At 37.1% G+C, this 13,599-nt stretch overlaps 1 protein-coding gene, 1 non-coding gene and 1 pseudogene across 3 annotated transcripts; 1 reads left to right on the top strand and 2 right to left on the bottom strand.

Annotated features, from left to right (window-relative positions):
- Nucleotides 1–1,862: 1,862 nt before the first annotated feature.
- On the bottom strand, nucleotides 1,863–10,596 carry LOC104719504 (uncharacterized). 2 transcript variants are annotated; one of them, XM_087468381.1, is made up of 3 exons: nucleotides 9,249–10,596; nucleotides 9,066–9,151; nucleotides 1,863–4,420 (listed from the first exon to the last, which is right to left on the bottom strand). In XM_087468381.1, exons 1-3 carry the CDS (start codon nucleotides 9,375–9,377, stop codon nucleotides 3,964–3,966), a joined length of 672 nt encoding a protein of 223 aa, XP_087324507.1. In that variant the 5' UTR covers nucleotides 9,378–10,596; the 3' UTR covers nucleotides 1,863–3,963. The 2 variants fall into 2 exon arrangements, 1 of the variants encoding a protein (XP_087324507.1); XR_756628.3 differs by lacking the exon at nucleotides 1,863–4,420 and adding an exon at nucleotides 8,589–8,779.
- Nucleotides 3,732–3,838, top strand: LOC147937227 (small nucleolar RNA R71). Its single transcript, XR_015569789.1, has one exon. It is a non-coding gene; the product is annotated as a small nucleolar RNA R71 (small nucleolar RNA).
- On the bottom strand, nucleotides 6,960–7,058 carry LOC147937226 (small nucleolar RNA R71; annotated as a pseudogene).
- Nucleotides 10,597–13,599: the final 3,003 nt, after the last annotated feature.

The raw sequence follows: 13,599 nt of genomic DNA, 5'->3' as shown, positions 1-13,599 counted from the left end.
GTGTAAATACCATAGCATTTCTTGTTTTATTTTATTCTAAGTCTTGAATCCTCTTTCAAATTTCTCTTACACAAGGGACTGTGTAATTTAAGTTTGGGGGATGGTTTGAGATGACATTTGACATTATTTTCTATCTTCTTAGTTCAAATTTTTATCATTACCATGTTAGTATTTGCATTTCATTTAAGGCATAAAAAAACCAAAACAATTGAAATTTTTTCACAAAAATCTTTAAAAAAAACAGAGTGTTCATGTAGTTTGCATTGCATAATAGGATCTTGTTTATCGTATTTCATATAGGATTGTTTCATATTTGCATTAGGGATCTATGATGAGTTTAGCCTTGTTAACTTGCTTGATCCAAGTAGCTGATTTCATCATTGCAACATGATATGAAACCATTGCCTGTTTATAAGAACCTAATATTGACTTTTAATTATCAGTTTGTGCATTGCTTTAAACTCATGGATACTTTATACATATTTGGATCATCTTTCCCATTTTGACCACTCTTGTTGATCCAAGTAGCTGATTTCATCATTGAATCAATTTCCCCTACCCTTAACCAACCTTTCTTTCAAGCCATGTTATATCTTGTGTGTGTGAGGGCCTATTTTGGGATTGAGCTTGGTAGAAAGTGTTAGGTTTGAACTGACAAGAATAAAACCTTGTGTAGTTCTAGTTTGCATTTTTCAAAATAGATAGGACTAGGAGGTTTAAATTCTGGGTTTGGGACTTGGTGAGTTCAAAAAGAAAATAAAAGAGTGAAAAGAGAAAGAAAAGGGTAAAGTCCTTAGGAGGGAAATGTTTTAAAGAAAATTCAAACTCGAAGTGAAAGAATGGGAGCATTAAAAGTTCTAAGTGAGGTTCTGGTCAAAGAAAAGAAAGAAAGAAAAGAAGAGTCTAGTGAAAAGCTTTATGACTTGGGAAACAAGTAAGAGTAAGAACTTTAGCAAATAAGAAAGAAACCCCATTCCACTGAGTGAAATCGAGTAAAACCCCCTCCTAGGACAGAGAAGCAAAGAGAAAAAGGGCAAAAGCGAAAAGATGAAGTTAAAGGGTAGAAATAGGACATCATGGGTTTAGAATGATTAGGAACAATTACTTTGGGTACTTTTGGGTAGACAAGGTTCTGTTCTTGTATGTGTCTAAGTGATTGATCAACAGGTCAATTAAAAACCAATGTATACTCCACCACGATCTAGTGGTATCGTTGTAACACTTCATGATCGAATTCACAGAGACCAAGCAATTGCACTATGAAATTATCAAGATCAAATATAGCTAAGACAAAAGAAGGTTGTGTTTGAAAGTCACTAACAAAGCAGTAAATAAAAGAGTGTTTAAAATCAATTAATAAAAGCATTGAGTGCAGGAAATCATAGGGATTATGATAACGAATTTAGATGATTAGATAGGGATGCATTAAACACAGTTCTTGAACTCAAATCACGTTTGTAAAGCTATCCTACTTCCGCAGCGATAACTATCTAAGCAATGAATTTACTAAATCCTAAACTTCCGTTTGAATCCAGCAAATCAAGCAAGCATTAATAGGTTCAGGTTTGACTAGTTCACAAGATGCCCCAACTTCAACTTCCGTTGGCTAAGGTCCACCTTGCTCACCTAAGTTCTTTTCTAGCAACTCAACAACACTTTTGGTGCCACGATGAATTAAGCCTATGATCATAAACTAGGTAGCTAATCTATTTTAGGCTTTAAGAACAACAATAGATGAAGAACAAAATAGATCAACCCCAAATATAGATCACCATCGTTGGAGAATCATAAACCCCTTTGAAACCCAAAACCCAATAGAGAAACTACTCAGACATGGAGAAACAGAAACAGCAAATCGAAGATGAAGAAAGCATAATTGAATTGCAAAAGAATAGAAAATAGGGTTTAGAAGTTTTCTCCAAGGTGTCAAGAAGGATTAGAGATTTTCCCCCAATGTTTACAAGTGCACAAAGGCTGCATAGAATAAAAGTTGTCTTTTTAGAGGTCAAGCCTCGTGCTTAAATAGTAAAATAAAACCCTAAAAGTCTGTTTAAAACGAAAAATGAAAAGTTTCTTCATGTTCGGGATCGGTCGATCCGAATGTGGATCAGCCGATCCAGGATGCTTTTTCTGTGTTTTCTCCATCTGCTAGCTTGTCCGATCGGTCTTCAACCAAATTGGCTCCAAATGCATGCTTTCATCCCCAAAACACTCAGTTTCCTCCAAAAGCAACCTAGAACCTGTACAAACTCATAAAGGACAAAAAAAAAACTCTAAAAGCACACTTTGACTCAATAAAAGACTCAAACCAAACCTAAAACATATGGTTAAAACCTATAAAATACATACACATCAATTCCCCCGGACTTGAATCTTTGCTTGTCCTCAAGCAAGAACAGACAAAAACTCAGGAACAGAGAAAAGGTTTGAAAGTGGAAACTCACATATTCTTGGGAACCTCTTCTTTGAACTCTTCATCACATCAAATTAAGAACTACTTTTTGTACTCTGCCCATGATTAGGATCAACACTCCCTACTCTGAACTCCACAGTCTTAGAGGACCTTCAGCATCTCCATTGTTGTCTCTCTACATCAGATTAGTGAAAATGTGTGGTCTCGCCGAGGGAATATCGATCACCGAACTTATTGAATCCTTCAACCTTTGAATGCCCAAGACTTCCTTCATATGCTCCCTTTCCTCTCTCTTTTCTCACTTCCAAAGTATTGATTTTTCCCTAATTTTTTAGGGTATCTTGGTATTTTTTTTATCAATCATTTGCTATTTTCTTGTGGACAGGTTTCCATGCATTCCAAAGGATGCACGGGTTTACGCACAATCCTCGGTTCACTTCTTTATTACCATTATCCTCTTCTTCTTCTTTTATTTTTCTCTCTTATTTTCTGTTTCTTTTTATGAGTATTGAAGGGAAGAGAGAGGGGAAGCATACTTTGCGAGGAGATGCATGTCTTGTAAGGCTTAAGGGAGGAGTCTTGTCCAATGCATACCAAGTCCCAAGGTAAGAAGTTAAATACGGCTAAGTCCTTTCAAAGCTAGAGACAACACTGGATCAGCTTAATGTTCTCCTTGGTGAGGGTCTTTTGGGGCGTGTTGAGACTTCTCATGTTCATTCCAAGCTTCATTCAAAAATCAAAAGTACTAAAGCAATCATAAGAGTGTTAGCTCAAAGCAAAAGATTCTTAGAAATGGTCATAGTTTCCCAACATTTTTGACTCAATAAAAATAAAAAAAATTGACTCAAAGACTCGAAAAATCAAAAGGAAACAACCAAAGAAAACGACATTAGTAAGTTAGAGACATCCCTCCCCCAGACTTACTTCACACCGTCCGGTGTGAAAGCAAAACCAAGAAAAGAATGAATCCGACAAAGAAATAAGAAAAATGAAAAAGAAACAAAAACCGGTGATCTCGCATCTGGTGTTGGCAAGGGTGCCCGTCGAACATGTTGACAGCTTGTTGATCTCTCTTCAAAAGAAGGTCTACCTTAGCAGTGAGATTCTTAATAACATTTGTATCCACAGAGCTAGCAACATGCAAAGAACGATCATACTCATGACTATGATTGCTGTTACTCGCTACAAGGTTTTCGATCAAGAGGTTTGCTTCAGCGGCAGTGTTAGTAGAAAATCTCCTCTGCTGGCAGTGTCGAGTGCCATCTGGTACTTTTGGTCATTTCCTCCATAGAAGATGTTCATAATATTCTCTTGTGAAAAACCATGATGAGGACAGTCCCTCATATACTCCTTGAATCTCTTCCACGCTTCACAAAAAGACTTCGTACCACCTTGTGATAAGGTAGTAATCTTGCTCCTTAACATAGCTGATCGTAACTTAAAAATGCTGCTCTACATTGCTCCCAAGTGGTAAGTGATCCTCGGTCCAAGAGATTTAGCCATCTCAAAGCCTTATCTCCTAAGGAGAATTGGAACAAAGTCAACATGAGTTAGTCATACGGAACTCCATTAGACCTCGTAGTACTAGCCAATCTCTCAAAAGCTTCAATATGGTCTAGAGGGCTCTTTGCTGGTAATCCATTAAACACACGATTCTGAACCAAATTGATGAGACTATGCTTAATCTCGTAGTCTTGTCTCGCAGGAGCAGGAGGTTGAATCGCATATCGATTCAGAAACAGCCTGTTGTGAGCTTCTTCATCCCTCAAAGTAACACGTCTTGCTGGTTGATTCGGATCAGGTTCGTTTCGCTCTTGTGGGACCTGTCTTTGTTGAGGCTGAACAACAATCCCTTGGGGGTTGGGTTGACAAGCCTCCGTGTTGTTTCCATCGTCCATAGCGTTTGACTGGGCTTTTGCTTTTCGGTTCTCTCGTTCAAGTTGTGCTAACTCCTCGTTTCGCAGATTTCGCAAATCAGTAGGCTTGTGGCTTCTTGTTTGCATAAACCTGAAACACAAGAGAAAGAACTCAAGAACTAATTAGTAAATAAAAATAAAATATATCATAGACTAAATTCAATTCTAAAATTCCAAAGGCAACGTTTGGTCCCCAGCAACAGCGCCAAATTGATCAAAGGTCAATTAAAACCTAATGCGTACTCCACCACGATCTAGTGGTGTCATCGTAACACTTCAGTATCGAATCCACAGAGACCAAACAATGAACTATGAAATTATGAAGATTAAATATAGCTAAGAAAAAGGGGGAAGTTTTGTGGAACAAGTAATCTTCACAAAAACAGAAAGTAAATAAGTTGTTTTAAATTGAAAAAGAAAATATTGGGCGTAGGGAATCTATGGGGATATAATTCTCGGACTAAGGTGGAAGATGGGATTGCATTAGACACCGTTCTATAACTCAAATCAATGTTGTAAAACTAACTCAAACCGTCGTTTGGACCTAGCAAACCAAGCAAGCAATAACAAGTTCAAGTTTAATAAGTTCACAAGGTGCCTCAACTTCAACTTCTGTTGGCTAAGGTCCACCTTGCTCACCTATGTTCTTTTCTAGAAACTCAACACTTTCGGTGCCACGATAAAGTAAACCTATGATCATAAACTAGGTAGCTAATCTAGTTCAGGCTTTAAGAACAAAAATAGATGAAGAACAAAATAGATCAACCCCAAGTCTAGATCACCATCATTAGAGAATCATAAACCCCAATAAAACCCGAAACCAAATAGAGAAACTACTCAAACATGGAGAAACATAAACAACAAATCAAAGATGAAGAAAGCATAATGGAATTGCAAAAGAATAGAAAATAGGATTTAGAAATCTTCTCCAAAGTGTTAAAGAGGATCAGAGATCTTCTCCCAAAGTTACAAGTGCTCAAAAGCTGCGTAGAATAATAGGTTGTTTTTCTAGAGGTTGTGCCTCATCCTTAAATACTAAAATAAAACCCTAAAAGCCGGTTTAAAACGAAAAAGGAAAAGTTGTTTCGGGTATGGGATCGGTCGATCCATAATGTGGATCAGCCGATCTAGGATGCTTTTTCTCTGTTTGCTCCATCTGCTTGCTAGTCCGATCAGTCTTAACCAAATTGGCTCCAGATGCTTGATTTCATCCCCAAAACACTTAGTTTCCTTCAAAAGCAACCTAGATCTTGTACAAACTCATAAAAGACCAATAAGACTTTAAAAGCACACTTTGACTCAATAAAAGACTCAAAACAAAATTATATGTGTTTATTGACTTCTCTATTTAATCACTGTTATTCGCTTTCTGTTTGATTTACTGTCATATTGCTCTGTTTTTATTGTTTAATCTGATTCTGTTCTTCGTAATTTCCCACTGGACCTGGTAACTCGATCGAGCATACGGTCGAGTGCTTGCTCGAGTTCTTTTCCAAGTTCTTGTTTTGTGTCCCGCATCCTTCTAGTTTAATTCTTGTTTCAATGCACATCTTTGTTTCAGTTATTGTCTTGCATTTATTTTGTTATCTTAGTAGTTTTACATTCTACATTTCATTATTGTCATTAGGTTGTTAGTATTAAACCATTTTCACATTTGGCTTAACTTAGATAAGTGTTCACATCCTGATTGCTTGCATCTTACTCATTATGGATTGACATCTCTTATACTTCAACTGCATAAGAGTAATTGAAACCTCTTGCATTCCACCTAATCTTATATCTTTGGTCTTAGCTTATGTATGTTGTCTTATTGCATCATTCATACATTCTTAGGTTCAGAACCACAAAAAGATATGTTTCAATTTGGCGCACTTGCCAAATTAGTAATTATTTGTGACAGTCAGGATTTAAACAAGTTTAAGATTAAGTTCTATTGTTTCTCTTGATCACTACTGACTTGAATCTTCATCTGCTTGGTTGTTTTGAGTCTCAAATACCAACTCGACCCAGCACTCGACCGTCTGCACAATCGAGTGGTTGATCGAGTCACCAACCAAGATCAACTCGAGCCAGTTCTCGACCGAGTGTCAGTTCGAGTAGGTGATCGAGTCAGTTGATGCAAACCAGATCGAAAGGAAACCAAAACCTTGAGAAGTACATTGAGCATATCAACCGTTTACCAAGAGATTTGAGGCAACAAAGAACCAGAATCCTTCAGGAACAAGAACAACAGTTGCTGATGGATCCACCAATGCAACAAAGGCCAAGACAGATTGGAGCAGGAGATGCTCCAAACACTCATACACAGAGATCTGACATAGTTCCCCCTACAATAGTAAACAATAACCTAGAGATGATAAAGTGGGCTGATTACTATGATCCAGTCAAACAAATTTCTTGGTCTGCCTATGGAGGATCCCTCAGATTATCTTGATGAGTTTGATAGGCTTTGTGGCCTCACCAAGATTAATGGTGTAAGTGAAGACAGTTTCAAGCTCAGACTCTTTCCATTCTAACTTGGAGACAAGGCTTACTTGTGGGAGAAAACTTTGCCAACAGGAGCTCTAACAACCTGGGATGGCTGCAAGAAGGCCTTCCTCGCCAAGTTCTTCTCTAATGCAAGGACTGCTAGATTGAGGAATGAAATATCAGGGTTTGCACATAAGAATAATGAGACTTTCTGTGAAGCATGGGAAAGGCTACCAAACCCAATGTCCAAATCATGGGTTTAGTATTGAGTCTCTCCTTAGCACACTATACAGAGGAGTACTACCAAAGATCAGAATGTTGTTGGAGACTGCATCTAATGGCAACTTCCTCAACAAACATGTGGACGAAGGATGGGAACTGGTAGAGAACTTGGCCCAATCAGATGGGAACTACAATGAAGACTATGATATGACTGTAAGATTTGTTGAACCTACCTAGGATGAGAAGTACAAGAAAGATTTGAAGACTGTGCATGACAAGTTAGACAAGATTCTGCTTATTCAGAAGAACAACATTCACTTTCTTGTTGAGGAAGACATAACAGTTCAAGCTGGGGAGAATTAAATGGCTGAGCTGTGTTATGTACAGAACCAAGGTGGTTTCAAACCTTACAATCAGTTCAAGAACAACAATTTGTCTTACAGAAGTACTAATGTGGCAAACCCCAGAAGACCAAGTTTATCCTGCTCAACAGCCCCAACAACAACAATTATGTCCCCAAGTAACAACACCAGGGTTTCCAGGCTCCAATTTGTCTCCCACCAGTGTTTCAGAAATCAGACTAACCAGAGCCAGGAACCAGATTTAAGAGCTATGATGCAGCAGTTGCTACTTGGACACCCAAATAGGCAGCTTGAGACTGCAAAGAAGTTGACTGAGCTAAACTAGATGCTGGATTCTTCTTACAATGATCTTAATATTAATTTTGAGAGTTTGAATTCTAAAGTCAAGTTCAGCTCCTAAGCCAAACCAACTACCTGGAAAGGCTATTCAAAATCCAAGGGAGTTCACAGCTAAAGCTATCCATTTCTATGAAGAAGCTGTCACTGAGGACAGTGAGGTTCAAGCTGGGGAGGATTTGTCATAAGATAAAGCTCATAGTAAGGGTTTTACACAGCAAACAGAAGCCGAAGTACCACTCGACCAAGTGCTCCGTCAGGCACACGATCGAGTGTCTGATCGAGTTAATGATCGAGTTGTTGCTGCAGAAGCTGACAAACCTGTTAGATACATTCTTCCTGCTTACAAGTTACCTCTGCCGTTCCATGGACGTTTAAAGGAACAAAAGCTGAAGGAACTCAGAGAAATAATTGTGAAAAAAGGTTGTATATATTCAGCCATCACTGAAAACAAAATATACCAAACCAAGATGTACATAAAATCATAGCATCGAAAACATGTTTCGTCTTATCCAAGTGAGTTTCGATGTAAGAAATGAATACATAATAAGTTGAATTTATAAAATGTAAAATTATCAGATTATCTTGTGGATTATCCACCCAATATAATTCATGCCCGATTTTGTTTACAATTTTAGGGACATGTTCTATTTACCTCACTTCATGTTCTCTTTATAAGGATTTTAGATTCTCTTTTTTTTTTTTGAATTTTTTAATTTGTATGCATTGGAAGAAGATTCAGTCTTCATTGAACAATATTAGAGTTTATGATTACACTAGTGGACAAATAAAGGACATCCATATAACAATAGAATTATTCATAACAAGAAATTATTTTTTTTTCCTCACTTTCATTTATCAATCTTATTATTTTCTTAAAATATTTTGTTTGTATTTTATAGATATTTTTTATTTTTTAAAACAATCGCCTAGTCGAATTTTATGGTTTTTACAAATAAATGAATGATGGATTTATGATGTTTAAATGATGATTATAGCATTGTGTAATACTCCAGACAGTACTCCAAGAACATCACCGGAGTACTCTGGACAAGATAGCTCTGCAAATATAATACAAAGAACTATAAGCAAGGATAATCGAATATTTAATGAAGATATTTTTTTCTGATCAAATAACAGGCTGCAGAAAAAAAGGATAAGGAGAGGCTTGTAGGTCCAGGATTTTTGTAAGTATTGAACCCAAATTGCTACAATGGGACCAATTGCTCAAAGGTAAACCTTCAACTTCCCTATCTTTCAAAAACCACATTCTACGGGAACTCCTAAGACAGATAAGACCAGAGGAGAATTTTACGCTAGTATGAATGCTAAATAACTAATCAATACCTAAGCGGTCCACAAGACTTGAGACCTTTTCCCCATAAGATGAAGTACAATGCCGTGATGAGTCCATTGATAAGAGAAGATACAATCTGAAACAGTTAAAGGAAAAAACATTTTATCACCAAACTCTCCAATTTATATGTAGTAAATATACATGCAAGAAATCTGATACAGTTTAAAGTAAACCTGTTGATTAGAAAGTGCCCTTCCTTTCCATGGTTTTTGAAGTATCAAGAAGATGATGGACGAAGGCACCAGACAACAGAAGAGAAAGAGAACAACTGGCCCTCCTATCTGATTCAAGTAGCGGTACATAGAATAAACTGACAATATCCTAAAAAAGTTCCCAATGAGGTGGACTATCTTTATTTGGAATGGTGTATGTCTGCAGATCAACAAATACTTGATTAGGCATCAGATTACTCAATTCTAAGCCAATGTCAAAACAAGGGAAGACGAAAATAGCTACAAATGTGCTCAAGTTATGGACTCACTTCACACCTTCAACCTAGGAGTATTAAATCAAAAACACAATAATCCAAAATCAATTAAACCATATGATCACATATATAATTGGTATCATTAACAACTCCTCCTAAATCAACCAGACTAAACCGATTCAACTTCAGTTCCAGACTAAACCGACATCACTCCCAATTACAATACATTTCCACCGTCACAATGGGTCCACACACAAGTCTTGAAATTGAACCACCATCAACCTTCTAAGTCTACATTTAGTCATTATGCTTATATTCACGTCCTAGACAATATTTGCTCCCAACTCATCCACTCTAAGGTCAGCACCTTCGAGGTATACCGATCTCACTCTCAGACCACTGTCCTCGAGTCATACTGTCTCACTCTTAGATCGCAATCCTATAGATCTCGATATCAGTTTAACTATTCATCCCCTTAGGAGAACTATCCATCTCTATAGGAGAACCACCATCTCCTCTGCCAGTCTCAGGGCCACAACCCCTCGAGCTATCGATATCTAGGGGAATAACCATCCCCTCAGGAGAACTAATCATCTCCTCAAGAGTTGTGGTAAACACCTCCTGGCCAAATCTACCTCCCGTGATCCGAGTACAACATCGCATAGCCATACCTATCCACCCATATTCCTCACTAATAGCCTTGTCAGTAAATCTGCAAACAGATCATCTCGGGCCTGAGTAAAACTTTCTGTCCCACCGACAGCCTCAATACTAGCTCACTTACCAGCTACACTGATGCCACATCAGCCTCACCCTCGTAACTTATCCGGATTCGAATAAGAAGTCCTGACCTACTCGGTCGTGGTACTCCGAAGATGTAAGTGGTATCTTCAAGGATATGGTTGTTTAGGCAGTTTCAACTGCATTCATTGAGCCCTTGGTGCAGATTGTAGAACATGCCGTGACACATTTTTCAACAGCTCCATTCACGATTTCACTAGCATCTAGTCATTGAAACAAAATTTGAATGTATTATAAATATGTTCTCTTGTGGAGTATTAAATGTATGTGGAGAGTTATAAGCTTGTATTGATGAACTGATGATGAAACAAGGCTCGCTTAAATACTAGTTGGTCTACAACTTGCAACCACAAAACTTTGTTTGATAGCCAGGTTTATCACATGCTGCGTGGACCAACCCTATCTTAATTATTACCTTCACCTCTCTAATTCAGACCAAGGATAGTTTATATCTTCTTTTTCTTTTTCTTATTGGTTAAATAGAACCAAACAAAGAATTTTGTTGAAGTTTTGTGTTACTTAATATATTAGTTAGGATATTCCGTATAAGTTTGGCTGGTTATATGTTGGTATGTTCGTTTTAACTGCTAATCATATAAATTATTATGTACTTTCTAAAAATTACGTCGATAATTTTTTTTTATCAATTCTTGTGTATGAGTAGTTTGGAGAAGGAAAGATAAAAACGTAGTTTGTACAACGTGTTTTTCTTTTCTTTGCTCAATTTATAACCAACTCTCTTGTGGTTATGTAGGTATATATTAAATTTTTAACCAACTCTATTGTTGTTATGTAGATATATATTGTTATACTAGCTGATGGCAAATTAAAATATGAGACAAAAATCCAAATAGTTTGTTAGACCGTGTTTTGTGTTTCTTTTTGTTTCGTTTTAACAAACTCTTTTGTTTCGACTTTTAGTTTGAAATTTAAATCCATAATAGATTTGGCTTTATTTCCATTTTCGATTTTATAGTGTTATCGATAGATATGATTTTGTATTGGCATTACCAAAAAAAAAGAAAAAAAAAAAGCATTTTATTTTGTCATTTTTTAACGACAAGAACTTTTTACATGTCAATATGTGTGTTCGACAACTATATTTTCCACGAATTTATTATTTTATCATCCAGTCATTTACGTAAGTATGTTAAAGCCATATAATCTTTTTAGTTTGATAAATGAAGATGGTTTCCATATAGAGCTTTTTGGACTCTTGCAAGATATCTGAAAATTTGGGAATAGCTTTGTTGCTATATTTTTCAATTTTACTGCTTGTCTTGCCAATTATGTGGCAGATTCGTTCGCTAAAAAGGCTTTAGCCTCCTATGATTTACTGTGTTTAAACTCTAATTCTATCTAATGAAAGCTATTTGGTGACCAAAAAAAAAAAAAATTCAGTATATGTTAACTGAATCTGATACTTCTAGTTCTAGTTAAGTATCATGTCTACTTAATCCAAATGCCTTCGATCTACTCTCTTTTGGTTTATTTGTAAATTATAATCGTCATATATTTGGTCTTAATGAAACCAAATGGTCTTAATGAAACCCCAATAAACTGAAAATCCTTAAAATATAATCGTCATAAATACAGCAGAACAAAAACAAACGAACTCAAACGATAACCGATTTCCCAAAATAAAACATTGTCTTTAAGAAATTAAAATTGCTACTCCCCTAGAGTTGTAGCTCTCCCATACTTATAGCTCCCCCAATATACCAGAACCAGATTTTCACCACCACTTCTCCCCTGCTTGTGAACACAACAGTTAAAAAAAAACTGCCAAATCATTCTGGAAAATGGATGATTCTGAATTAATCTGTGAACCACATCAGTAAGCCTCTAAAGTGCTTGAGCAGTATCAACCAAGGCTTCATACGAAATCTATGTACTATCCTGACCAATATGTGGCACACGAATGCTGCCCAACTGAATAACCTCAGATGTAGAAGAAGACCCTTCATCTACTTGTCTTTGACTGGAGATTTTTGCATATGCTCTTCATTTTCTGGAATCAGATTATGCTTAATCCCATAGGCAATCCTATTATGACATCCTTAGTATAATATTCAGCAAAGACCTCTTCCTCTTCGTCTGACAATTCAAGTGAACCCTCTTGGAACCGAAGTGTTTCAAAAATTGTTTGAGGAAAGATCACACCCTGAGTAGCATCATTCCTACTCATGTCCATAATTTGACCATAAATCAATTGACCAAGATCAAATCAGATGCCCTGAACAATCTTGTATACTACTTGAGCTCGTTTAACAGAAGGATGATTCCTATGAACAGAAGGAACCCAAATATAGGCTGCCAACATCATGATAGTTGCAACTTCTCCAAGTAAATATCTAACCTTTAAGTTTGACCATGCAGACTTGTCTCTTCCACTTAGAACTTCTGCAATTTCATCTTTACTCAGCTTACCTACTTGTGCACTTGTTGTCTTCTCTACTTTAGTCAATGGAGGAAGATTAAAAGCCCGATTGATAGTCGTAGGTGAAAACTCATACCAATGTCCTCGCACAAATATTTGTACACCATCCCTAGATCTCCTATTCGGCAGGTTTGCATAAAACTCACAAACAACCTCTTTGGCATAAATAGACGGATCTTAAACCGTAGCTCATAACCCTAGAGACACTACTTTCTCTATGAACCGAAATTCATCAGTTTGAGACATATCCAGTTGTCTTGCAGCTGTAACCTTTCTACAGAAGATCTTAGAGTACCTTGTTTGAGCCGCCTTGGTGACAAATAAATCTGACTGAAATCCGGATTTTGCTCGAACATTCCTAGTACTTGGTTATTCGGATCTTGAACGCTTAGCCTTGGATACACCCTTCGACTTGACAGATGAAGAGGCTTTCTGTTTTTTGCTCCTACGCTTTTTCGTGTGTCGTTCGATCTGCTCTTGTACAAAAGTTTCCTCAACCCCAAAATCTTCATCAGATTCCGAAACCACATCCTTCCTTCTTCCTTTGCCAAGGAATTTGATCTCATCATCAATAGAATTTGCATCGTTGGGTTCCGCAAATCCTTGTTCTACTCGAGTTTCGATCAAATCATCCTTAGATGAATCATCATCACTATCGGATCCATATGGCACAATTCGAGGTTGAACTTCTTCAGCGTCACTCGCTTCATCAGCCAGATATGGTCGAGTTGCTACACCATCACTTCGAGACATCTTCGACTATCGTCCTTTGCTTATCAAACCTCTTCGAGTCGCCCTTACCATCTTCGATTTGTTTTCTTTTAGGGTTTTCTTCAACACAAACAAAGTCGTAGAG

This window comes from Camelina sativa, chromosome 10 (assembly GCF_030686135.1).
Source record: "Camelina sativa cultivar CO46 ecotype springtype chromosome 10, ASM3068613v1".
Classification (NCBI taxonomy): Eukaryota; Viridiplantae; Streptophyta; class Magnoliopsida; order Brassicales; family Brassicaceae; genus Camelina; species Camelina sativa.
This window is presented reverse-complemented; position numbering and strand designations above follow the sequence as displayed.

Coding starts and splice junctions, on each gene's coding strand:
- LOC104719504 (XM_087468381.1), bottom strand. CDS start 9,377: ATGTACCGCTACTTGAATCAGATAGGAGGGCCAGTTGTTCTCTTTCTC. Junction 9,152..9,248: donor GGGCACTTTCTAATCAACAG/GTTTACTTTAAA, acceptor TAACTGTTTCAG/ATTGTATCTTCTCTTATCAA. Junction 4,421..9,065: donor AAGTCTTGTGGACCGCTTAG/GTATTGATTAGT, acceptor CTTGTGTTTCAG/GTTTATGCAAACAAGAAGCC.